Source organism: Micromys minutus (assembly GCF_963924665.1).
Source record: "Micromys minutus genome assembly, chromosome: 30".
NCBI lineage: Eukaryota > Metazoa > Chordata > Mammalia > Rodentia > Muridae > Micromys > Micromys minutus.
The window spans coordinates 20,118,879-20,145,964 of NC_137965.1; the positions used below are offsets into that span (position 1 = coordinate 20,118,879).

Genomic DNA, 27,086 nt, shown 5'->3' on the forward strand with positions numbered 1-27,086 from the left:
GTCTAAGCTCTTCGCACAGAGAAAAGTCAGGTGGAATTTACAGTTCTCCAGGTTAAGCACACGTGGCCCATAGCTATGTGCTATAAACTGAAACCACTTAGCACCGGTTACTAATCCTGTTAGCGCAGGATCTGTCTTCTCGACCCATCGACAGTTCAACAAACCGTGTCGCTTAATAGGAATTTTTAAGGAACTTGTGCGGACTTCGTGTGGACATAGAACTGTTTCTTATTTTTGCAGTGGGAAAGTTAGGAGGCTGCAGGGGTGTGTTTTATAAGACAAGAGACATACTGGGAAGCCTTCTTCTAGCGGTTCTTAACCTTCCTGATGCTGTAGCCCTTTAATACGGTTCCTCGTGGTGTGGTGACCCCTAACCATACATTATTTCATTGCTACTTCATACATGTAATCTGGCTACTGTTATAAATCGAAATTTAAATGCATGTATGCAGATGCTCTTCGGAGATCCCAATGAAAGAGTCGACCTGACCCCGATCCACCCCCTCCCCCAAAGGGATCAGGATGCATAGGTTGAGAACCGCTGTGATCCTAAGTCATTGTGCAGTCTTTCACGAGACCTTTTCCCGTTTGCCTTTGTCCCACCAGTTCACAGCTGCTTGAGTGTGGCAGAAAAAAGAAAACCCAGGTTTCCACTTCTGATGTCTGAGGCCCCTGTGTCTGCCTGGAGGACCAGAAGAGCCGAGCCTGGAATATGCCTGTGCAGCGTGCTTCACCTCCTCTAGGTGGCGCCCTTTCGAGGAATTATAAGATTCCAGAGTATTTTTTATATGGTATAAGATGAAGATTTATTATGCTACCCAAGCTGCTGGGAACGTATAATCTTTTACCTGTTTAGCGAAGACGCAGTAGGCGCACAGATTCTGCCTAGGTTCTCTTTCATTGGGGGCAATGTCTCCGGCCCATTGGGTAAGGAGACATGAGCTCTTCAGTTCTCGGGACAGTCCCATCCAGGAAGCCGGATGAACAAACCAAGGCCTGGCACGTGCACAGAAGTGTGCCCAGCTGATCCGATCAGGACAGAGCAGTGAGGAGTGTTCCGAAGAGTTTGAGAACTGCTATTTCTGTTTTCCTTGAGCTCTGAATACATGCCTTCACCGAGCCTGAGCCTACATGGCCGGCGCCCCTCCCCCTCCTGTCTCCTGCAGCCGCTGAGGTTCCAGGCCCCAGATTAGGCGCAGTTCCCAAAATGCAATATGTCCTCTGCGGTCCCTAGACCCCAATATTTTGTCCCCTCCTTCAATGGGCTGCTGTAATCACAGATTTTATTTTATTTTTTTACTGAGAAAAAAAACGTAGATTTTGATTCCCAGGGTCTTAGAATTAGAAAAGTAAAAGGATAATTAAGTTGTATTTGTGAATTCCGTTCCAATGGTGCATGTGACTGACTTTTTTCATTCCGTCTCAGCACTTTTGACTTGTCTTGAGAGGGAAAACAAAACACCAAAACCAAATATAAATACATTTGTGGCCACTTAGAAGGTCAATTGTATTCATAAATAAAAGAATTAGCAGCCAATTTATAAGTAATGTGAGAGATACTAATGAGACTTCTTCTTTTTTTTTTTTTTTTTTTTTTTTTTTTTTTTTTTTTTTGGTCACGGCTCCTCAAGCAAAGAGCCAAATGTAAACACAGTGTTCTACAGTGTACAGTTAGTTCCTGCCGTATTTTCAGATTCAGTGTGTCTGTGAGGCCGAGTGTTTCTTTAACTTCAAACTCAGTGTGGACAGGCAAAATTAGCATCGAAGGGAAACCTTACCAATGTGGGGAAAAATACATATGTAGAGAATTTAGTGCATATTTGTGACACTAGAGAAGATATGTGTGGCTGTAAAACAAACAGTTTAATTCTGAAGCCCGTGAGAACGGAATTCGAGTGTTCAGTTTCCCGACAGCCTATTCATCATCACTCTCTCCGCGTGCACATGTTTGTGGCCTGGTTTCCTGCGTGTTTCATGGCTGTAGCACAGCTCTTGCCCATTCCGCTGCCTTTGGATTGCATTTCAAGTTGCTAGTTCTGTTTCATAACAATAAACAATTTTTAAACTGTTTTTAAAAATATCGATCCTTTCTCCTCCCTCTGAACACGTGCCACAGTCAAACGCCATCCCACATAACACGCGTGTGTTGCTTACTGTCTCCAAACTGGGAAAGAACATGGCTTCTGTGGTGGTTTATTGTTCCTTTATGGGCCCCTGGCCCTCCCTGTTTGTGCACTGAGATTCGACCCACAATAAAATCCAGACTCGCTGGTCTTACATTAGCCTATGCCACAAGTCAGCTGTTCGATACAGCTTCACACCCTGGATCTGCGCTAAAGCCCGCTTGTCAGTACTAGTAGAGTAGAACTCAGTCCCCAGCTTCCAATACTCTCAGTGTCAGAAAGGGAGGCACTGAAGATGTCTGCCAGGCTGTCTCGAGTGACTCGCCAGGACGTTCAGTTCTCCTCTTGGTGACCCTGCTGTCTGATTAACCCTTTGTGCAGCCGGCCCTTGGGAAAACAAACTGAGATACTTCAGTCGGTTGCTTTTACATCATTAGGTCAATGGAGAATATGAAAATATCGACGATCTCCCCTTCCCTCCAAAATCGACTCAAGTCAAAGTAAGGATCAAATTTATTTTCAACAGAGGTCACAGCAGTGATGGTCTATTGTCACAAAATCCAGAAGTCAATGGTCAGGAAGATTTTACCCACCATAATACAAAAAGGGGATTGGGCTGAGGGGTAACAGGAAGTGGAGGTTCAGTGTACTGTCTTGGTTTGATCACTGTCCATTTTTTCCAAGCACCCTAAGCCCCTCCCCATATGTAGCAAGTTTTGGTAAGTAGATGTTTTGCTCTGTCTCCTACCTAATTAGCCACTCCTCATCTCCGCTTCGATCCAATTAACAAACCGTGACACACGGACGTAGACTCCAGGCTTGTTGGGACGAGCACAGCCAAGACCCCAAGAAGTGACTCCTTGTAAAATGTACTTGTCCTTCTCGAAGCAAACCAGAGGTCCTCCGCTGTCGCCCTAGACGAAGGAAGGAAGAGTCCACAGGACAAGTGAGCTACACCGTGATATTAAGGGATGCCATCTTTGTGCCTATTCCTCTCCGGGCCATGTGGTCATCAAATCCTCTTGGACTGGAAGTCCAAGGGGTAGATATGAGTCAACCCAAGACCATCTCAGCTTCTTACCTGGCAGCTGTCGATGCCACCAGCCAGATGCCCGGCACAGAGCTCGGTGGATCTGACTCTGTTGTTTAGATACTCATAGCGGTTGCACACCTTGTTTTCAATCACAGGCAGCTGGGCCTCCTTGAGACGGCCGGCACCGGGAGTCCCTGTGATGACCAGTAGAGATTCGGTTAAAAAATCCCAAACAGGGTCCCCAGGAAACCTCCAGAACAACAGAGCTGCGGGTATAGATCTCTTGTGTGTGGTTGTGTGGCACAGGGAAGCACTGTTAACACTTTTGAGCCCTTAATTTGCTATTTGTCCACATACTATTTCCAGTTTAAAACAAAACAAAACAAATTACACACACACACACACACACACACACACATTTAAAAAGAGAGGGCTTTAAAAAATTCAATTGCTACTATCATAATCTGTTCTTTTTCAGGCTTTCTATACGATGTTTACCACCTATATAATATTGCTCCATTTCAAGCCCCTCTCCCACCTGCCCATTATATCATACAAGGGAATGGGGGGCGTGCAGACAACAACTAAGGTGTATTCATTCCTCAGGTATGGCCCACCTTCCTTTTGAGGCAAGGTCTCTCTCTGGCCTAGAACTCGCTGCATAGGCTAGGCTGACTGGCCATCAAGCCCCTTGGGACTAACTACCCCTGTCTCTACCTCCCCAACACTGGCATTACAATGGGAATGCCATGTCCAGATCATTTTATTTTACGTGGGATCAAGTGCTGTTTTCCAGATGGACACATCTGAGACTCCTCCATTTTTTTTCATAGAAAATCCCATTTTCCAATCTGGCAAGCCCCACTTGCTGAGCCCTGAGGAAACCACCACAGGATATTTATGTGGTCTATGAAGATATGCTGCCATCTGGTGGCCAAAAGAGAGAAGGCATCTCTAGAGGCCTGAGGGCCACTTCTCAGTGCCCCAGGGGCAAAAGCCCTGGGGTGAGGGGACCACCCCTAAGTCTAGCAGTAGCCAGCCCCCCCCCCTGAAAATTCAGAAGGGCAGCAAAGAGCCAACCTGGAAGAGTCCTCAGCCTCAACACCAACTTGCCATTGGAATTTGAAAACCCGAGAAAGCCTGGGGAATGAAGTGAAGAGAGAATTTTCTCTAGGAAGCTAAGGACGCTGATGACTAGATGTCATTATTGGCATCTAGGGATGGTGAAGTGGAAATGTTGATGATGGCGATGGGGTTGACTGTGATGATGGAGATGTTGGTGATGCTGATGTTGGCGACAGAGACAGTGTAGTCACAGTGTCTGGAGAAGAAACTGTTATTTCTGGGCTTCTCTGTCCTAGCAAAGCAAAGGCGTGCTACAAACTCTGGAGAAAGATGGACTCAGAAACCAGAAAGCTGGGTTTCTTCTGGTTTCTGGTTTTGGTCTAGTCTAGCACGTGGCAGAAGGAGGCTCACTCACATCTTCCGGATTCATGGACCGGGAAACAGTAAAAGGGGGTTCTGGTGCTCGTTTTGGGTTATCCCCCCCCCCTTTATTTAATCCAAGCTTCTAGCTGTGGGTGGCTCTTTCCTCCTCAGTTAAGCCCTCTCCTCCCCCCATAAATGCCCACAATATGGCCAGAGCTCCTAGGTGAGTCTAGTCCCGTTGACAATGAAGACCGATCACAAAGTTGATTGGGGGTGGCGTGGGGGGCTTAGAAGCCTTTCACTCTACATCCCAAGAACTTCATGGGCCTTGCCCCCAACTCCAGAGCAGACCATGTAGTCTGAGCCAGGCATAACTGTTTTGGAAGTGGCTCATAACCAGAGTCTGAGCTTCCCAAGCTAGGCAGGTTAATGTCCCCCCTGTGGGAAGTGACAGCCTTTCTTCCCATGGACAGAGCCAAAATTAACACAGCATCTGCAGCCACAAGGAAGGCGATCCTCGTGTGACCTTAATGGCACCCAGATGGTGGCCGGACAGAGTCTGTGGCCCCGGGCCAGCACTAGAGAGGACTGACTTTCTAGATCACTAGAAAGTTCTCTTGTTCTTCTTAATTCAACTGGAGTTGGATTTTCTGTCACTTACAGAGAAGAGTCACACTGGAGACAACTGTGATGTATGGAACACACATGATACGTCATTCTATTATTGCTTCTCCCACCACAGCCCTACGGCAGGCCTCTAGCCTAGGAGACCATTAGTGGGACCTCCCTAACTATCCACAGCTGGTGAGCGGGAACCTGGGCTTCTCCTCAGGCCTCTGCAGCCAGCCGCAGGCACGCTGCCCCTGCCGTACCAGCCCATGTCTCTGGGCATTAGGATCTTCATCTGCACAAAGGAACATCTAACTCCTATGAGTTTGTAGCAAGCAGATTTTTTTTTCTTAAGTGCAAAACACTTAAGAATGACCTAACATTTCCATAGGTTCAGAAATTCCCCTTCCAGGACCTCAGAGCTGCAGAATCTGAAGTGTGGGAAAGGGAGACAGGAAATCAGGGAAATGGGAGAAATCAAGATTGGAATGATCTAGACTAGCCATTCTCTCTTTCTCTCTCTCTCTCTCTCTCTCTCTCTCTCTCTCTCTCTCTCTCTCTCTCTCTCTTTCTCTCTCACTCTGTGGTGTGTGTGTGTGTGTGTGTGTGTGTGTGTGTGTGTACATGTGTGTATGTGTCTTTCAAAGAGGACAGAGCCAGCACAGTACTCAACACTCCTGAAAGGGAGACCGTGCTTGTAAGGTATTCTTACTGTTCCCACAACTGAGGCATCCAACTTGCTGGATTTCATTATTATCAGGCATATGCAAGGAGAGAAGGAGTCCTCAGAGCAAGCATGGATTGTGATAGGGAAGTCTGCATGGAGCTCCCCTTCCTACCCCTTACCTCCTCAGCTGTACCAGGACACTTGGGACCTTTCTCTCCTCTCCTGGTCATCAGATTGTCCTGCATTAACAGCGTCTCACACATAGAAATTATACGAGTATTTGGAAAGACTGGTTTAGCTGCAGCTTTTGTTGTTGAGAGCTTAAAATAGTAAAGTCACATGATAAGTCTAGGGTAATCTGTGGGTTGTGCCGAAGTCCTGGTAAAGATATTCGTATTGCAACAGAAGGCCAGAAGAGTCTAAGGACAGTCCCTGGCATCCTCCTCAAGTCTTGGTGAGCAATTATGTAGATGTAGAAAGTGCCCAGACAAATCCAGAAAGGGGCTGGACCACACTCACATGCAGGACTTGCTACAACTCACTCAAATGGTTCCTTTCGCCATAACATCTGTAGTCAATGCCAGTTCGTCTCACCTTGAGTATCTCCCCAGCCAGTGATGTAACATAGTGTCCGGTCAGCAACCACATAATTTGGAGTTGGCAGACAAGCTGGAATGACTTTATCTGTGATGGTGGCTGGGCTGAAAGGAACGCATCACATGTTACATCAACTACTCTGCAGGATACTCCCACCCTTCACTTGCAGATCACCCACAGCCAAGTGTGTCCACCCCAATGCCCCAGCATTGAATTCCCTCAACTGTTATCTCTTTACTTCACTGACGTAGAATGGTATGGAAAACCCTTCATTCTCACAGCGTCCTACAGTGTCCTGTGAGCTAAGGGACCGATTGTATGGGAGAGGGTGTGTGTTTGTGTGCATGTGTCTGCGCAGGAACAATGCACGCATGTGCATATGCAGATAGAAGCCGGAGATCAATATTAGGTGTCTTCCTCAATTGCTCATCTCCTCAGGGTCTGTCACAGAATCTGGACTTCTCTGAGTTAGCAACACTAGCTGCCAGTAAGCTCTAGGAGTCCTCCTATCTCTCCCTCCGCACCCCTAGCCCCAGTGTTGGGGTTAGAGGTGCATACCTTCATGTTAAGCTTTTGACATAACACTGAGCTTGGGTCTCTATGCTTGTGTGGCAAGCATTTTATCAACTGAGGCCTGCCCTATGATGTAGGATTCACTATTCACTGTAAGAAATTGCCATTCTGTGGGTGGACCATCCAGATGCCATCCAGCTACACTAAGACCAAAAGGCCTAATTATTCTACCTTTATGGGTCCCAGATCTTCTCATCTGAAAAAAACACTAAAATGGTTACAAGAATCTGGGCAAACAGTGTACACAGAGAGAGGGTGATTTGAAACTGAGCTCTTCACAGAAGTGAAACAGCCCTGTTTTCAAAGAACCTGCACCTGTACAGAGCTCCACAGATTCACACACATTTCTGACTTTGATTGTTCAGACCCAAAGCCTTAGTGCATTCAAAAGATTAAAGAAAGAGAGAGAGAGAGAGAGGAGAGAGAGAGAGAGAGAGAGAGAGAGAGAGAGAGAGAGAGAGAGAGAGAGAGAGAAGACCGGAAATGAGAACTGTCCTATTTTTATCGAAAGTTCACACTGTCTCCAGCTTTGCGGCAGACATGTTTTTGGAGAATGGCCAAAACAGACCCAGCTTTTGTCATACATAGGTTCTTTTATGGGACACCAAGGTCTGTGGGGTGTGAAGATGATGTGGTAAAAGCCCACATATGTTAGACGGTCAGAGAACAGGGTCCTCCTGTTTGCTGAATGACTTGTTCAAGCCATTAGATCACCCTAATGAATCCAAGGGAACCACACGCGGACAGGAGGTCTTGTATTTGCTCATTTGCTGGGATGCAAGGAAGGTTCTGGAAACACGAGGGAGATCAGATAATTTACAGGTAGAATAACTCCCCTTCCTTCCTTCCTTCCAGCACATCAAAATGCCCCAAGACATCACCTCTCTGTTTACAGCCCAGTAACTGGGTCCAGTGTTTGAGACCAGACCTCCCTCTGGCAGCCTGCACTGGCTGCACCAGCCCTTGTCTCTGCCAGAACCATCTCCCCGCCATGTGGAAGCCATCAGGCATGGCTAACGTGCTCCGAGTGCCTGTTGCTTGTCCCAAATGTGTATTTCTCAAAATAGCTGACCGTTTGTGAGCTGTGTCCACCGGGATGGACTTGTTTCCAAACATTCCTAACTCTGTGGAACAAGCCTAATTACCCAGTGTCTGGCTTTAAAAAAAAAATCAGCAGGGAAAATAAGGACAAAGAGAAGGACTCTGGGGGAACTTGTGTTTGTGAATTGTTTCTGCTCTTTCTACCTCGGTTTGGTTGGTTGGTTGGTTGTTTTTTTTTTTTTTTTTTTTTTTTTTTTTTTTTGCTTTTCTCTTCTTTGTGTGTGTGTGTGTGTGTGTGTGCCAACAGAGGCCTGAATACATTGTTAGATCACTTTCAGCTGAAATTACAAGTAGTCCTGAACTACTTGATATAGATTCTGGGAACCAAACTCTAGTCCTCTGAAAAAGTAGCAAGCTCTCTTAACTGCTAATCTCTCTCTCTCTATCTCTCTCTCTCTCTCTCTCTCTCTCTCTCTCTCTCTCTCTCTCTCTCTCTCTCTCTCTCCTCTCCTCTCCTCTCCCCCTTCACTCACTCTCTCTTTCTCCTCTCCCCTATATTTGTGGGGTTTTACTCTTGTTTTTGTTTGGGGGTTTGGTTTTTTGAGCTAAGGTCTCTCTATTTAGCCCTGGCTTACTGGAACTCACTATGTAGACCAGGCTAGCCTCAAATTTAGAGAGATCCACCTACTTCTGTCTCCCAAGTGCTGGGATCAAAGGCATGTGCAACCATGCTGGACACGTGTCTGTAGTTTTTAAAAAGTGCTTTGAAGCAATCAAATAATCTCATTTGATTCTCTCATTATATTAAGAGGAGCTTTGTCAGCCTGGAGTAACTGATGGAGAAGCTTTGTCAGCATGGAGTAACTAATGGAAAAGCCTTGTTAGCCTGGAGTAACTGATGGAAAAGCTTTGTCAGCCTGGAATAACTGATGGAGTAGCTTTGTCAGCCTGGAATAACTGATGGAGTAGCTTTGTCAGCCTGGAGTAACTGATGGAGTAGCTTTGTCAGCCTGAAGTAACTGATAGAGAAGCTTTGTCAGCCTGAAGTAACTGATGGAAAAGCCTTGTCAGCCTGGATTAACTAATAGAGTAGCTTTGTCAGCCTGGAGTAACTGATGGAGTAGCTTTGTCAGCCTGGAGTAACTGATGGAGTAGCTTTGTCAGACTGGAGTAATTGTCAATGGATACATATTATTAGCTGGTGAGTGTTAGGTGATGGAGACATGGAGGTAATTCTGCACCTTCTATTTTAATTCTTCCTCTCTATGAGGAAACTGAATCTGGATTCCTGGATTTCTTTTATTAAGGAATGCAGACCTGGGCTGAATCCTGGTTTTCTGATGAAATTTACCCCCATGTTTTTCTAAACTCCCATGTTTTTGCATCCTAGACAGTTCTGCCCCATGGCTGTGGCTCATAAAACCCTGCCATGAAGCTGACTCAGCTTGGGATACAAACCCAGGGGCACCCATACCGGCTTAGCTTCAGCAGGGCAATGTCAGCTTTGTTGGGCCCCAAGATCAGTTTAGTTACTGATATTTGCTGAACATCCGACCCACGGATCTGTTCTTCGTGCGCGCCCAGAACAACCTTGTAGAATTCAGGTCTCGAAGATCTAGAAAGGATGGTGACATCAGTAGTAAAACATAGTCCAGACCCTTCCCTGGTGCCTTCCTGTGTCATGCACACAAGGTCTCCCAACACATGTAGCCATCAAAATCTTTGGCAAGAGACAAAATCCTAGATTTGTCTGACCCTGGAATGCTCTTGACCTTGAGCGAACCAATACCTGCCATTGAGCAGATCTGTTTCCCCACACCCAGACCCTACTCTGTGTCCTCAGATTTTCTTTAGAACTCCTTCCCTCTTGCCTGTTGACCCAGTGGCTCTTCCTAGTCCCTGATGTTATTACCATGGAGGGCAGGCAGGGAAAGTGGGAGGGGAGGAGGAGGGAGGGGAGGAGGATAGGGAGAAGGGAAGGGAGGAGGGTAGAGAGGAGGAAAGGGAGGAGGAGGGTAGGGAGGAAGAGGAAGAAGAGGAGGAGAGAGGGGAGGAGGAGGGAGGAGAGGAGGAGGAGGAGAGGAGAAGGAGATAGGGGAAAGGGTGGAGGAGGAGAGAGGGGAGGAGGAGGGAGGGGAGGAGGAGATAGGGGAGGAGGAAGGAGGGGAGGAGGAGGAGAGGAGAAGGAGATAGGGGAAAGGGTGGAGAAGGAGAGAGGGGAGGAGGAGGGAGGGGAGGAGGAGATAGGGGAGGAGGAAGGAGGGGAGGAGGAGGAGAGGAGAAGGAGATAGGGGAAAGGGGGGAGGAGGAGAGAGGGGAGGAGGAGGGAGGGGAGGAGGAGGAGAGAGGGGAAGAAGAGGGAGGGAAGGAGGAGAAAGGGGAAGAGGAGGAAAGAGGGGAAGAAAAGGGAAGGGAAGAGGAGGGAGGGGAGGAGGGTGGGGAAGAGGAGAGAGGTTGGTCTTTAGAAGGAGACTTCATGCCAGTTACCCATGGAACGTACTTCTCCAAGCAGTGGGCAGCAGTCAGCACCCACTCTGGGGATATTAAAGTCCCGCCGCAGAAGTGCTGTCCGGTAAATCTGGGGAACAACGAAAAACAAGAACTTTCATTTAGGCCAGATGCTTTGCCCTATTCGGTTGCACAGAAAACCAGAAAGAAGTGTTCATTTGCTCTTTTTTTTTTTTTTTTCTGTTTATATTCCCAGTGGAAAGGGCTGCCAGCCCATGTGCAGGATGGTAGAGACACAGTACCCTCTAGCCACACCATTCTTGAGATGTCTGGAAGAGCTTGGATGCCATCTGTCCCCGTGGAGCAGTGGCAATGACTCCAGCTCAAAGTGCTGTATGTGTACTTTGTCCTTGGACCCCAACATAAACCACCAGCCCAAACCTACGAATCATCCTTTGTGGAGCCAAATGTGACCCCAATAGCAGTAACCATGCTAATGAGCTCACCAACTCCCAACCAGGATGTTATAACTCAAATGCAAATAACTTAGTATGTAGGTCCAGAAAAAGAAAGAGAAAAAAACAGCCATAAAATAAACTGCTGTTCAATTTCAGAAGGAAAAAAAAATCTATTTGGCAGGTAAAGATCATACAGCAAGGAGTTATTAACTAGTTAAGTCAACAACAACAAAAAAAAAGCAGTTCTGGGGCTGGAGAGATGGCTTGGCAGTTAAGAGGTACTGACTGCTCTTCCAGAGGTCCTGAGTTCAATTCCCAGCACCCACATGGTGATTCACAACCATCTGTAATGGGATCTGATGCCCTCCTCTGGTGTGTCTGAAGACAGCTACAGTGTACTCAAATAAATAAACAATTCTGTGGCTGGAGAGATGGTTCAGAGGTTAAGAACACTGATTGTTCTCCAGAGGATCCAAGTTTGGCTCCCGGCACTTACATGATGGCTCACAACCATGTAGATCCAGTTCCAAGGGATCTGGTCTCCAAGGGCAACAGGCACTCACACGGTGCACATTTGTACATGCAGGTAAGCACCCATATAAATAAAAATAAAAATAAATCTTAAAAACAAGCTCAGTAACGGAGACAGTTCATGCCTACAACTGTTAGTGGCTTACTACAAGCTCACAGAGGGGACTGTGAACAGCAGTGGAGCAAGCACAGTGCTGTGGGAATGAGCCAGGGCAAGCCTACGATGAGCCCGCCCCATACGTGTACTTTATAAGTCATGCCCAGGAAACGGGAATAAAGAATTGCAGATGTGCTCTGCCACATGTGGTCCAGCTTCTGCAGGCTCAGATGTGTCTCTTAAACTAGGGCAGCCACATGCTGGCTTGTTTGTGTGTTTGTGAATGGACAAGCAGTCTCTGTGTTAAATTCAAGGGGCCACCAAAAAAAAAAAAAAGTGCAAGGGAATCTTAGACACCTCTGACAGGCCAGCTCCTCTGTGAGCCCCAAGCTGGATAGCGTCACATTTGTGAAAATGTTTCTTTCGTTTTACAACAGCCATTGAGTGTATGGACCCCTAAAACCTTCCATGTTTTCTGGGGATGTCATCACTTTACACAGTTGGTTATATTTACAGAATTTAATGACAGCATCCCAGACTTGTTTTGCTTTATTTTATTTTGTTTTCCTTTAATACCAATTTGTGGTCATCTTTCAAAGTTGTAAAAGATGTCAGTGGTATTAACTCCTTATGTTCGAGATCAGTGAGGCTCAGTGGTGCAGGCTTAGCATAAAGACTTTGTGAAGCTCACACAGACAGGTGAGAAATGTTTCTGCAAATCCTTACCTTGTTCTAAGGCTGACTTGCCAGGGCCAGGAGTGAGGGTTGGCCACACAGCCACCCACCACCCTCCCGGGGCATTTCTTCGGCTCCACCCGAGGCTTCCCGCACTCAAAGGACGATGCTGATGCTGTAAAGGGACACAGGAGAGGTCACACTGCAGCACATGTACTGGTTCTGTCATTCAGTCCTGATAAATTCATGGCTGATGGCCAGGAGCTGAGTTTGTTCCATTCCCAGGGTCACGGGTGACCTTTGGAACAGTTCCTCCAGATTTCAAATGTGGCAGCAGCCAGCACCGAACCCTATCCTCAGGAGGGGCTATCAACTCCAATCATTGCATTAAACTGGAATAGCACAGAATTAAAGATAAGAGCTTTCCTTGATGGGCCGGGATGGACAGATGTGGTTATTCGTAACTGTTACTCAACATAATATACTTGAACACCAGGCCTTGCTTGTCAACACCATCTGTGTGACATGGCCAGCCTGCAGCCCTTGAGAACCTCAGGACAGCTATAAACATGGCCCAACACATCTGTCGATGTTAGCATGTTGTGATGTCAACATTCCTGAGGTGTGGAAGGTCTCCTGAAAATCACAGTTCTTATCTCCTTGGACAACAGTATGGTTTTGTTTTTTTCTTGTGAGTCTGTACAGGTTGTGTGTCTATCTGTGTAGACAGCAAGTGCAACTGTGTGCCCAGTTTTACCTTCTCTCCTCTGGTTTCAGCACAGACCTAACCATCCCTCCTCTGCTCTGCCTCTCCCTCCCCTCCCCTCCCTTCCTCTCCCCTGCCCTGCCCTGCCTCTCCCTCCCCTCCCCTTCTCTCCCCTCCCCTGCCCTGCCCTGACTCTTCCTCCCCTCCTCTCCCCTGCCCTGCCTCTCCCTCCCCTCCCCTTTTCTCCCCTCCTCTCCCCTGCCCTGCCTCTCCCTCCCTTCCCTTCCCCTCCCCTCCCCTTCTCTCTGCCTCTCCCTCCTTTCCCCTCCCCTCCCCTTCTCTCTGCCTCTCTCTCCCTTTCCCTCCCCTTCCCTCCCCTTCTGTCCCCTCCCCTGCCCTGCCTCTCCCTCCTCTCCCCTCCCCTCCCCTTCTCTCCCCTGCTCTCCCCTGCCCTGCTTTGCCCTGCACACCACCCCTAACACTATACCAACCACTAACAATCAATCCACTTGCCCCAGCCACCTCCTCTCTGTTGCCCTCTCATCAGCTAGCCTGCTACTGTACTGGAGAGCAGGGTCTGCATCTTATCTTTGGAAATTCCCACTAACAGAGATGCAGGAGTTATTCAAAAATAGTTTGTTGTGGCCTGAAGTCCCAAAGTCTTCAGAAAGGTAACCGTAGCATTGTTCATGGCACTCTCTAAAAGAAACTCCTTCCATCTTAGTCAACCAGAGTCCACACTCTGGAGTAGCGGGAGTCCACTCTATTTGCCACGCCCTGTTCTGAGAAACTATGCAAGGAAGGTTTTTCAAAGAAAGCTGCGTGTTGTGGCGGGACGGTCCTCTCTAAAGCTTGGCTCAGTGCCTATTGCTTCATGCATGTGCATGTGGCCGGTTAGTGTTTGTCATCTTGACAGAAAGTACATTCACCTGGGAAGAGGGAACCTCAGCTGAGGAGTTGCCTCCATCAGATAAGCCTTTGGCCAAGTTCGGGGCGGGGGGGAGCATTTTCTTGATTAATGATTGATGTAGTTTGGCTCGCCCACTGTAGGCAGGGCCATTCCCTAGGCTGGTGGTCTTGAGTGGTATATAAAGGCAGGCTGAGTCCGTTGTCAGGGGCAAGCTGGTAACAGCATTCCTCCATAGTCTCTGCCCGCCTCCAGGTTCCAACCTTGAACAGCTGCCTGGCTTCCCTCAGTGATAGACTGTGATAGGAAAGGTAAGCCAAACAACTCTTTTCCTTCTCCTGGTTGCTCTGGGTCATAGCATTTTACTGTGGCAACAGAGAAACTAACTAGAATGTCTGTTGGTACCAGTGAGTATGCCTGCAACCCCACATTGCAAACAGCCATTGGCTTCCCATCCCAATCTCAATCAATCAATCAATTAATCAATCAATCAATCCAAACAAACAAAGACAATGTCAACCTTCCTTTCCCAGATCCAAGCCCCTTCTTTCCAAATAAAGAGTCTCAAATCTCCCCACGAAGGAACCTGGCATGCTATCTCTAACTTAGGTGGATAGTGAATAAAAAATCCAGGGAGGGGGCAGAGAATGTGGGTAACAGAAATATCTGCATTTTTTTTTTTATAAAATTTTAGGATGATAGTTTGCAGGCTCCCTCCCTCCCTCCCTCCCCCCTCTTTCTCTCTCTGTTACGTGTGTGTGTGTGTGTGTGTGTGTGTGTTCCCTTCTCTGCTGCTGAAAAAGGAAAATCTCTGAGGTGCTTTAAATGGGAAGTGTTCCTCAAGGGCTGGTGGATGTGAACACTTGGTCCCCAGGGAGCTGTTTGGGTAGGTAATGGAACCTTTTGGAGATGTGATGTCTTCCTTAAAGACGTCCATCACTAGGGCAAGGCTTTGAGAGTTTCTAACCTCAGCCCACTTGTAGTTCCCACTCTGCTTCTTTGGGTGCAGATCCCTTGAGGGGATGCCTCAACCAGCTGCTCTTACTGCTACACTTCAGTCTCTGCCAGTGTGGATACCTAGCTCCTTGGAACCATAAGCCACAAGTGCTTCCTTAAGAGGCTTTTGGCCAAAGCATTTTATTGCAGGAGCAACAAAGTAGCTAATACACACCCGGCCCCAGAGGCTCCAAACGTGTTTGACAAGCATCTCAAGTCAGCTGTGAGGATTTAGTGTTAAGTTTAGTTGATATGAGGCAAGGACAAAAACAGGCCAGGCTCAAGATGCCCCTGTGTGGAAGGGCTCATGGAAAGAGGCGGCCATTTTTCTCCTCAGAGGCCCAAAGCCTTTCTGTGGTGGTTAGTTGTTTTGTGTAAGTCCTCATGAAAAAGACATTCACTCCGTTTATTGGAAAGTAGTTTCTTTACCAAAAACGGGGTGGGGGAGAAGGGGGACTGGAAAGAGGGAGAAACTTACCGCACAGAGGGATATCACAATAGTCATAAAGTTTCCTGGGGTTCGTTGTATAACACCAAGGACCATTTACATCCCCATCGGGATTTCGGCAGTACTGAAAAGAGACAGGCATTTGAGAGGAGGCTCCCCTGGGGCGGAGGGGGGACCAGATGTAGAGAGGTAGGCCTTCATACAGAATGGAATGTAGAGTCCCTATGCTTTCTGTGCTCGTTTTTATGGTAAGTTGGTCTAAGGTGCTTATACAGCCACGGTTGCAGGATGCCAATGTTGCTGTCTCTGCTCCAAGTAAGTTCCAACTAGAAAGCTACTCCCTGGAACAGATGTGGGAGAGCCCACCATCAGGGACAGTGGACATTACTGGCTGTCTATCATTGGTTGGCTTCAGTAATCCTGTAGCCCAGGAAGCCTTGTTGTTGATTTAATGTTTGCACCCTGCATGGGTCAAGAGAGAAGGGCAGGTTTTGTTTTGTTTTGCTTTGCTTTGTTTTTTCTCTGATACTGTGATGTAATTAGTGCAAATGTGGTCTCTGCTCCGGGTTCTCTGACTTCTATGACTGCTGTTTCCTGAGCAACATCAAGCACAGCTCCTAAAGCCTGTGGCATCCTGAGCTACAAGAGCATCTTTTGTTCTAATTAAGTGACCCAGAGATCTTCTAGAGGAGCTCAGGGTGCGGGGGTGGAGAGTGTTCAGCAGAACTCACTGTGAGCATAGCGTTAGAATGTTAGCCCTATCCTCTGACCCGGGCAGGAGGAAGGGGATCTAATGGTTTACACCTATGATGAACAATCACATCAACTTATCAAAGTTTCCATTTAAAAGATTCCAAGATTTTCCCAGGAGCATTAGAGAGTGCCCAGGGAAAACAGGACTCTCCTCCTCTGTCCACACTCCCCCACCCTAACACACACACAAGCACTGTCTACCACGCCTCTTCACAATAGTGAGCCCAGAAGTCTGTTCCCAGACAGTGTCAGAATCATCAACTGCAGGACAGACAACCACCCAGCTGTGGCCCCCTCTCTACCCCATCCTACTTGAGTTTCCCCCTCCTTTCCCTTCCCCTCAACACCAAAGATCAGTCCCGGCAGGTTGGTGTAACCCCAGACTAAATCTGTTCAGGGGTTGGTCAGGAAAACACATAACAGAACTCGATCCAGAGCGCCTTACATTCTTTTCCAGTCCTGCCCTTGGATTTGTCTGTGGGGTGAAGATGCTGTGTCTGTGGGGCTCCTGAGCAGCCCATTCCTGGCAGGGGGTGCCAGCTGCCGTGACGGCCGTTTTGCCCCGATATTCTTTACCGCTCCCATACATGCAGTCTGTAGGAAGGGAAGAGGAAAGTTATGTGCCCACGGGTAGTTGAAGCATGATACAATATAAAGGCATCTGATGGCTTGCACTAATACGTTGGCTCTCAACCTTCCTCATACAGTTCCTCATGTTGTGATGGCCCCCAACCGTAAGACTATTTCCATTGCTACTTCATAACTGTAATTTTGCTACTGCTATGAGTCATAATGTTAATGTCTATATGCAGGTTGACTGGTATATGACATCCTGTTGAAAGGATCGTTTGACAACCCCAACCCGCAAAGGGATCTGGACCCACAGGTTGAGAGCTACTGCTCTATTGTGTTATTGTTGGGTTGCCCTCTAGTGGCGGACCCAGTGACCCAACACTGGGGTGCTGATAATGAGCAAAAAATGCCACCTGGTTCTGGAAATTGCCAGAGATGTTTACAGGCTTGGAAATGATCCCAACTTTGGTAGGACGTTTTCGAATGGGAACTCAGATGAGGACATAGGAAAGCCCAGCTTTACAACAGTGTAAATAGTTACAACCTGTGGAGGGCTTACGGGGCGCCTTGGGAAACTGTTTACCCATATTCTATCAACATCCACCTCCCTGCCTGCCCCAAGATAGAGCTGAGGCTCATTCTCCTCAGCACAGCCTCAGTCCCTAGGGGTGCCCCATGCAGTGTGGGAGCTTCTACATCAGTAACACTTCCTCTTTTGTGTCCAGTGTCCACAGCTTCCCACAAACATCTGGCCACTGGTTCCCTACCTGTCTCAGAGGTGCCGGACACACTTGGAACTTGCGGGGCTGTGGGTGATTCCGGAACACTCCCTCCCGTCTCTGAGCATCGCTTTAGGTTGCAGTATTCCCACCTGACGCTCGGGTCAGTGGTGTAGCACCAAGGACCCTTGTCACCATCCGGGTTTCTGCAGTAGTTCATCTCTAAGCCACTGTAAATCCCAAAGCAGTGTGGTCAGCTGTGGTGGAAAAATTGAGCTTCTTCTCAATTTTGTTTACAGCAAAAATGTTAGCAAAGTGCCTTTGAAACAACCTGCTGAAGATATTAACAATGCATAGTAACAAATGGTCCTCTTAACCAAAATGGAGACAATGTAAATATAATATGTTTACAATGTATTCTATTATTATATTGTATCTATACTGTATATAACACATATATGATGTTATAACAAATATATATATGCATTGTATAAATTTAAAAGCAAGAAGCATCATAATATTCTTCTTTGACACTCTGACATATACTTTTTTCCAAATTTAGATCTTGAAATGTAATTTTAGATTTTAAGGAAACAATTATGAGTCTATCAATATCTCTCTACATATTCCCACACAGGGCTATTTAACATGAAGCTAAACATGTTACTCAAAGGAATCAATAGCTTATGAAGAGGAGAGTTCCCTAACTTTGTCTGTTCTTAACATAATGAAACTTCTAAGCATTTATAATAAATGGAGATTATAAAATCAATGTCACTGTACATATGGTAAGCGTTGATTTGCAATGGAAAGATTTACAAAAGTTGGTCTGGAAAGTGAGTTCTTGGGCAGGATGTCATTTCTGTAAGATACAGTCATGAGTAGGAAACTTCTGTCTTAGATCCATCCTCTGTCTTAGATCCATCCTCTGTCTGCAGAAGCCGGATCCAGACAGTAGAAGATGAGTTAACGAACTGGGAAAAGATAGGGGAGATGGCAAAGTCTTCTGGGGGCTCCAAAGGGCCTGAAATGTTATGGGGGTCTAAAAGCAACCTTCCTGTCCCCCAACTCCATTCAAGAACATTGTCTTGAGCTCCCAGAATCCTCTTTTCTGCCATCAAGTTAGAGTCTCTGTGGGAACTGGAAGCCAGTGTCATCTGGAGACACCGAAGACAAGTGATTTTGTCTTAAGCCTGTGCCCACAACTACAAGAAGCCAATCAATGGGATCTAGAAGCCAATCTAAGGCACTAGATATGCTAGTGGACACCTTCTTTGTTTTAGTTGAGATACACTGTACTTCTGTTGTTGTGGGTTTGAATCTGAAATGTCTTCCATAGGATCATGTTGTAAACACTTGGTCCCCCAGGGCTGTATTAGGAGGTTCTGGTGATTTCAGCAGGCAGAGCCTAGTTAGAAGAAGGAGGTCACTGAGACAAGTCCTTAATACAGTATAATACATAATACATTATCACCTGTGACCACTTCCTGTCACTTGCTCAGTCTGATGTTATGTGTACAGTTATGTATAATAACATATGTTCCAGCAACTGTGAAGTCACGTGATCTATAGATTGACCTCTCTGAAACCATGAGCCAAGAATAAAATTTTCCTGTTTTAGTTGTGCCTGTCTGGTATTTTGGTTGCAGTGGTACCAAAGTAACTAGTCTGCCGTGTGAGAAAAAACAGATCTGAATAAAGATCGATGTGTTGGATAAACATGCTTGTGGCATATAGCATTTTCACTAACCCAGAAGTTCTGTCTCCTCCACCTCCTCCCCAAGGCCAACATCACAGTTTATTCTGTCCCAAGTAGTTTAGCATCTCTTGTCAATAAAAGGATTCCCCACAGAATGTGCCCTTTTATAGATTCTTTCCTTGATATAAAATATTCGATCTCATCTCCTTACATAAGAAAGGATTAATTCACACTTTTCTATTGACGGCCATTAGTGTTGTTCAGGTCTGGGCTATCATAAATAAATGAATATTCTTCATAATAATCTTTATAAATAAGCAAATCTATGAATAGTTTTATTTTAAAAAAACTATCCAGGTGTGGTGGCTTGTTTCCCTAATTGCAGCACTTAGGAAACAGAAGCAGGTGAGTGTCTGTGAGTTCCAGGCCAGGTCTAGGCTAGCCAAGTCTACACCACCCGTGCGAGGTTAGATAGCAACTTTGAGTGAAATCCATCCTTCTCCCTTGACACCCGTTCAGGGGAGCTAACTCAGGTTGCAATGTTTGTATAGGAAGCGCCTTTGCCCACTGAGATATCTCATCAGCCCCACTATGCATTTTCTTAAAGATTTCCTTGAGGAATAGTGATTCCATTTCGTGAGGTAAATATTCAGGAATAGAGCTTCAAATTTAGAGGGTAAACACACATCTGTTTAACCTAATGAGAAGCCACAGGCAAATTTCCAGAGTAGTTGGTTATGGCATTTACCCTTAAGTATGTGCGTTGATCCCACATCAATTACTCAGTCACCCTTTTTTTTTTTTGAAAGATTATTTTAGTTTTATTTGTATTACTGTTTGCCTGAAGGTCAGTGTGCTATGTGCATACAGTCCCTGTAGAGACCAGAAGAGGACTAGTTCACCTGGGACGGTGGTCACAGCCAAGCATGAGCCAACAAGTGGGTACTGGGAATTGAACGTAGGACCACTGAGAAAGCAACTAGTGTTCTTAAGCACTGAGCTATCTCTCCAGCCCCCAACCTATCAGTTAAATAACTTGGACTTGCAGTAAGTGCATGGGACAGCTCAGGTATCTTGATTACTAGTTTATGTTTTAATTATTAATGAATTATTTTATGTATGTATACCTGAATGTATATATGTATATATATATATCTTATATCATATATCATATGTGCAGGTAAGTGTGTCATGATGTTTGATAGTCATTTGTCCCCTCTTACATGTCTGCTTCAGCAAAAAGATCCTCTCGTAAGACAGTTTCAGAAACATTACATGACACAACTGCGTCTCCAAAGAATCCAAAGATTTCCAGTTCACACATCTTTCTCCATGCCCTACTCACCCCTCACTCCTATCTTTTTACAAGTAGCCACGTCTACTCTGCCTGCTGGGTCTCCCTCTAGCTATTAGTCTTAGTTCTCTGATGGCCTACAATGCTGAACTTTCTCAGTGTTTCTCGGGCTATTGGCTATTTGGGTATCTTTCCCTGATAAATACTTACATGTGCCTGTTACCATTTTTTGCAATATGGGCAGGGGAAAATGCTTATATATCTGTACGTGAGGCATCTGTTACGCATATGAATTGAGAGGAATTTTTCTCCCAGTCTCCAGTCTCCGGTATCTGTTTTCTGGTATTCACAGTGACGCTTGTAAAGTTTCTATCTTATAAAATCATAAATTATTATTCTGTAAAATGTTTTGCTTAAAAGTTTTGCCTTTCCCAAGGTTATGAAAATATTTTCCTCTTCCCCACCACCAGAGGCTTCCCATTTCTGCTTTAGTTATAGCTCTTACCCTGAGGTCTAACAGCTATGGCAAATCTAGTTTGATAGAGAAAGTGTATGTCAGGAATGCGCACTCTGAGTTTGCTGGGTTTGGGTTGGTGGGGTTGGGGTGTTATATACAGCATCTGCTATTCCTGTACCATCCTGGAAAGAGGGAAACTTTCTGCACTGAGCTGCTTTGCTGACTGCACTAGAAACACGAAGCTTGTTCCTGGACTGTTCTCATTTCCTGTCTGTGCCCCTTCCTGTTGACCCAGGACACTTGATGGTCTTGATTGCTCTCTGTAGGCCTCGCCAAACAGTGTATGGTTTTTATAGAATTCCCAGTGATGTTTATAACTGTATGGTTCAGTTGCATGTACCTAGTATGGTTATACAATGACTTGTCTGCTGATCTCATGAGTACCTGCTGCTCTTTGAACGTGTAAGTTCACTCAGTCATTATGACCGTCTGTGTCCACTGGGCATGTGCCTTTGAACCAGGATGCCTGTGCTTCACTTCAGAACGTGAGCCCCTCCCTTCTTCTGTCTTTCGTATTTTTCTTTCCTTTCTCCTTCCCTTTCTCCTCCTGTTCCTCCCTTTATTACTTCTTCCTTTCCTCTCTCCCTCATATCCTCAATTCCTTCCTTCCCTTCATCCTCTGCTTTCCCTCTCTTCCTTCTCTCCCTCTTCTCCTTTTCTTTCTTCCTTCCTCCTTCCCTCCTTCTCTCCTTCCCTTGCTTCCCTCCCTTCCTCCCTCCTTAATTAACTCTCTTGCTTCCTCCATTGTCTTACTACAATGGCTCCCAACACTCTCACTCTGACAACTCATACCCCTTGAGAGCACTATGCTTCTGGCTAATAAGGCTTCCTAGGTGAGGTTACTAAAAGAAAAGAAAATGCGGATGCAACTGGAAATATTAGCCTGTGAACCAAACACAAAACTCCACTCTGGTGGTTTGCAGTGGAGTAACCCAGTGCTAAGAGCCAGCATCATCTTTAGCATGGGGAAGCAGTGGTACTAGTTCTAAGTTTTATGGTGACTTGTTTTCACAAGGATTTCACCAATGGGACCTTACCACCTCCACAGATCATTCTTGCTTCTACAAAATTTCTCAGGAAAGGGAGCCAGCTAATGGCTTCTCTTCTTTCAGATCCATTTCTCAAAAGCTAAGTTTCTGTCATATTCTGCCCCATGTGGTAAGTAATCTCATAGAAATTTGGTCCAGACAAGTTAGCCTAAAGCATGAGGCACATGGAAACCTAAGCTAGCTGTTGATCTCCTTGTGGTTAGAATCAAAGACATACGCATTTGGGAAGTTCTCTGGAGTCTTCAAATGCCTGTGTGGAGTCATAGCTGTCCAGGACTGGCACTTCTTCCCTGTGATGGTAGTGGACGATGTGCCCCGATAGCTCTGCCCATTGCCCTGGTAGCATTCTTGGACCACAGGCGTTTGATCTGGTAGCACTGAAATCAAAGCAGAAGAAATTGAGACAAGTAAGATCTGGGCACTAATTTATGACACATGCAGTAAAGAAGTCTGTGGGAAATCCCATTGTGTGTGTGTGTGTGTGTGTGTGTGTGTGTGTGTTCTCACAAAACAAGTACACCATCTATAGTGTTGTAAAACATATTTTAAAACACCTTGGAAGATGAATTAAAATGGCCAAAATGTTGATAACTGGAAATGTCATTGTGTACAAGTTATTTTTATGAATTACTACCTGATGTTTATGAGAACAAGAGGCCAGGATGCTTCATAATGAAGGCAACAGACAGGATGTGGCCAGACCTGATGCCCTTGTGTACTTCCCTAGACTCTGTTTGGTGATAGGATACCAAAGCCTTGAGCTTCTGGAGACAGGGTAGAGGCGGTGCTGCCTCTAGGACACAGGAAAAGGCCATTGATTCTCAGAGATGACCTCAGTGGGACACTTGCAGGTTGGGGTTGTAAAATAGTCTTGGTTAGTTGTGAATGAATCCTCTGGTGAAGACAACTAATGTGGATTAAGGGGGTGGGGCTTTAGCAGAGGCAGGAACTTCTAAAGATAAGAACAAAATATAACTTCAAGGATAAACACGCAGTGTCAGAGATGAAGAATTCCTTCAAGGGATTGATCAGCAGATGGCACAGTTAAGCAAGCAGTCAGTGAGCTGAAACGTACTTAGGTAAAGAAAAGATGGTAGCTATGAGACCACGAATGGAACAACTATGTTAATGATGGTCTTAAAGCCAACCACGCACACGTAGCTATATTAATGCAAATATCTCAGAAGTCTAAGGAGAAACATCATACAAACACTCATGTAGGCAGAGCTGCCAAGTCTCTGTTCACATCACTGAAAATAAACTTCTGAGTTTCAGAGACAGAAGGAGTGTTTTCAGAAACAGTGGCTTAGCAAAAGAGACATCCCATCAAGAAGGTAAAGATGTCTTCAACAGGTCCGTGCCTACCAACAGAGCTTCACAACACAGAAAGCAAACAGAAGCAAATGGAACATGGGCTAATCTGCAGTTAAAGTTGGATGTGTAAGCAATACAGTAGGAATACAGACACCTCATAGAATTTGTTCCAGTTGACTTTTAAAGAAACCTCCTAAGCACAACAGAAGTCAAGATTTCAAGAGCTTGGGAATTGCTCACCAGGGCTGTATCCCAAGTCACTGGGGCAAACAACAGGTGAAATGTTATAATATAATGTTATAAATGAAGTCATACAAGCCCCCCTCTGACCCACAGCAAGACTGAGTGAAGCAAAGGTGCCACACCCTGATACACTGTGAAGAAGTCACTAGAGACAAACTTGAACAGAGCCACTCTCTGTGAACTTTCACAACCCACGCTTACCTGAGGAATCTGACTGGTCTGGTGATGCTGAGGACTCACAGGATGGGATCTCACAGTACTCCCACCTCACCTGGCTGTCCGTGGTATAACACCAGGGAGCAGTTTCTCCATCCGGGTTACGACAGTAGTTCTCTTCCAGATTTCTAGAAAGGAAGTATGAGTTTCCGCTCTTCGAAGACGTTCAATGAGCAAGGTGTGAACATGCCTGCTAGAGGGAGTGCTGTGTATATCTAATGTGCTAGAATCGTGCATGCTGAATGATTGACAGGTACCAGGAGGAAGCTTAAGTTGGGCTGAGACATCACATGGCATGGCAAGTAATCTGGCATAGAAGAATCAATGGCTAAAATATATTCCTTGGGCTGGAGAGATGGTTCAGCAGTTAAGAGCACAGGCTGCTCTTCCAGAGGTCCTGAGTTCAATCCCCAGCAACCACATGGTAGCTCACAGCCATCTGTAATGGGATCTGATATCCTATTTTGGCATGAGGGGTACCTGTAGACAGAGTAGAGCCCTAGAATTTGCATTTCTTGTAAACATGTCATGGTATTGGTGGGGCACACTTTGAGAAAGATTGTATCAGGTAAAACACTGCTGAATGTCTTTCTTCTTACATGTGACCTAATCAATCTTTATTCTTGAATTTTCTTTATACTACAACCCAGGTGAACAGCCCACAGTGACAGGGGTGGGGAAGGAGATAGGAGAGACATACTTGCAGGAGAAATTTTCTGGTGTCCTGTTGTGCCTATGAGGGGTTTGCTCACTCCAGCGCTGACAGGTCTTCCCAGACACGGTGACAGACACAGTACCTCGGTAACTTTCGCCTCTTCCCTTCAGACATTGGTAGGTTGGGCCAGGTGAGGGTGGGGGTGTTGCTTGAATAGGAAAAAAGAAGTGATCGTGGATGGTTTTCCAGTAAGAATGCAATGACACATGTTTTGGAAGGATGAAGGCAGGTTCTCTCTGCTATGCCTTCTCTTACTCCTCTCAGGATTTTACACTTGGGGACAGCTTAGTACTTTCTATTTGGTATACTATACATCTACACTGCCATTCATCAGGAATGTCTCTAAAGATGGAGCCTAGTGTCTCTAGTGTTTTTGTTACTTCAACAAGCATGGCAAAAAAAAAAATAACATGTAGGTCCTCTCCCACCTCAAGTCCTTACATATTCCTTTGATCCAGGTTCTTTTGAGAACAGTACATGATTCACTAGGTAAACACAACTGACCACCACCCATCTTTCATAAAGGGGCACCAAGCTGAGAAAGAGCCCATGGGAAAAGGTGAATGTCTTAGATACATAGGCACCTACAAACATAGCTTCAAATACAGAAGTCAAACAGTTAAACCTTAAGGGAAATAGATTAATCTACAGTTAAAGCTGGATATATAACCACCAATCTCTCAATAACCAATGAAATAAAAATACAGGAAAAGAAAACACTAACCAAATATTTTTTAAGAAAAAGTATGCAACTAGAAATTAAGACTTTGTGGGGGTGGGGCACTGCCCACAAGGAGAAACTGGTGTTGGAAGAAGGAAGACAGACTGAGAAATCTCTGCTTTTCAATGATGGCAGAGCAAAGGAGAGAGGCTGTCCCCGTATGTCTTTTGTATCACTTATTTGCTCATGGCCTGTCTACCCCTTGAGACTCTCCATTCCAGTTACCAAATAAGGAGCAGTGTGGAACAGCTCTCCCCATGTGCCACTTTTATGAGCTCTACTTATATTGAGCACCCCCAAGTCAGACAGCTGAAACAGCTCGGTACCCACTGACATCTGTGTTGACAGCTCAACAGTTAGGGGAAAAAACTCTGTTAATGAAATTTGTGGAGCAGTCATGTTTTCAGGCTCCTTCAACTCAGGGAAAACTGGAACGGCAGAGCTATAGCCCAGAGATCTGCATTTGAGCATGCTTATGAAGAAGGATGCTGACACAACTAACTTCATGTGGTCCTTTTGTCTCGTTTGCCTCTGACTCTTTTTTCCTGGCTCATGTGGTTCTACAGCCACCTTAGATTTGAGAAATGACTGGAGGGATGGATAAACAGCTTTATGGATGTGCATGTGTGCACATGTTCATGTGGTGGCCAGAAGACAACCTCAACTGTCACTCCCTAGACATTTCTACTTTTTCTTTTTGAGACAGGATCTTTTACTTGGAAGTTACCAAGTAGGCTAGGCTGGCTGGGCAGCAAGACCTAGGTAGGAATCCACTTGTTCCCACCTGCCTTGGCCTGCCTGCACCTGCCTTGGCCTGCATCCACCTTCCCACTGATGATACCACCATGTTCCTTTGGGCTTTGTTTGTTTGTTTCTTTTTTCTTTTTCTTTTCTTTTCTTTTTTCTTTTTCTTTTGTCTCTTACAACTTTATTTTAAAAAAGAGGGATACATATACAGATATTTTAAGGCATTTTGGCATAACACTATATGAATATTTTTTGTCAGTACTTAATTCTTTTAGAGGTTTCATAGCATGCATTGAAATCCCACTAGTTAACATAAGCAAAAAGTACATGTAGGACAGAACATAACACGGAAGCAGATTTCTTGGTGAGTATAGATTAAGTATAATGATCTTCGAATACCAAAATTTGCCACAAGGCTATATAGTCTTAGCTCTTGGATTATTAATGATTTAAGGTCCAGGTGTACCACACTCTGAGAGGGTGCTATACATTTACTTTTTTCCTAAGAAGGACTGAGACTTTCATTTTTTTGGCTTTTATTTTTCTTGAACTTCATATTGCCTGTGAGTTGTTTCTGGTTTTTTTTTTCTTTTTTGATGTAAGTTCTGAAGGTTGAACTCAGAGCAGTAGGCTTGTAGGGCAATCACTTAGCCTACTGAACTATCTCATTTGCCTCTGGATTATGACAAAAGAGTTCACTCAAGAAACACTGAGTGGAGCTGAAGAGGTGGCTCAATGGTTAAGAACACTGACTGCTCTTCCAGAGGTCCCCAGTTCAAATCCCAGAAACCACATGGTGGCTCACAACTATCTGTAATGAGATCTGATGCCCTCTTCTGGTGTGTCTAATGATACTTACAGTGTACTTATATATAATAAATAAATAAATCTTTTTTAAAAAGAAAAAAGAGAAAAACTGAGCCTTCAAGACAGATCATCTCCAAGCCAAGAAAGTTACCTATGATGGAGAGGCTACATCACAGGTGAACAGTCAGCTCCTGGGAACCAGACTACTTCCCTTTAGTGGTGGCATAATGATGATGATGATGATGACATCAACAACGACAATGACAACAATGACAGCCACAATAACTTCCCCAGCAGAAGCAGAGCTGATATAATACAACCGCCTACCAATAACCAAGACCCCTTCCTACTCCATCTTTAATGGACAGACGAGTCCAGTCTA

At 45.5% G+C, this 27,086-nt stretch overlaps 2 protein-coding genes across 2 annotated transcripts in view; one reads left to right on the forward strand and one right to left on the reverse strand.

The window, feature by feature from the left end:
• Nucleotides 1–709, forward strand: part of SLC22A3 (solute carrier family 22 member 3) — a 75,313-nt gene extending 74,604 nt beyond the window's left edge. The window contains exon 11 of the mRNA XM_080941678.1: nucleotides 607–709. Within this exon, the coding sequence (XP_080797804.1) occupies nucleotides 607–667 (61 nt within the window). The 3' untranslated portion in view covers nucleotides 668–709. The remainder of the gene's footprint in view (nucleotides 1–606) is intronic.
• Nucleotides 710–2,875: 2,166 nt separating this feature from the next.
• PLG (plasminogen) overlaps nucleotides 2,876–27,086 on the reverse strand; it is a gene marked incomplete at both ends in the record, with an annotated part of 39,720 nt that continues 15,509 nt past the window's right edge. The window contains 12 exons of the mRNA XM_080941738.1: nucleotides 2,876–3,037; nucleotides 3,205–3,350; nucleotides 6,455–6,561; nucleotides 9,546–9,686; nucleotides 10,572–10,649; nucleotides 12,332–12,455; nucleotides 15,368–15,461; nucleotides 16,536–16,684; nucleotides 17,431–17,612; nucleotides 22,159–22,318; nucleotides 23,700–23,842; nucleotides 24,415–24,577. Coding sequence (XP_080797864.1) covers nucleotides 2,876–3,037; nucleotides 3,205–3,350; nucleotides 6,455–6,561; nucleotides 9,546–9,686; nucleotides 10,572–10,649; nucleotides 12,332–12,455; nucleotides 15,368–15,461; nucleotides 16,536–16,684; nucleotides 17,431–17,612; nucleotides 22,159–22,318; nucleotides 23,700–23,842; nucleotides 24,415–24,577 — 1,649 coding nt within the window. The remainder of the gene's footprint in view (nucleotides 3,038–3,204; nucleotides 3,351–6,454; nucleotides 6,562–9,545; nucleotides 9,687–10,571; nucleotides 10,650–12,331; nucleotides 12,456–15,367; nucleotides 15,462–16,535; nucleotides 16,685–17,430; nucleotides 17,613–22,158; nucleotides 22,319–23,699; nucleotides 23,843–24,414; nucleotides 24,578–27,086) is intronic.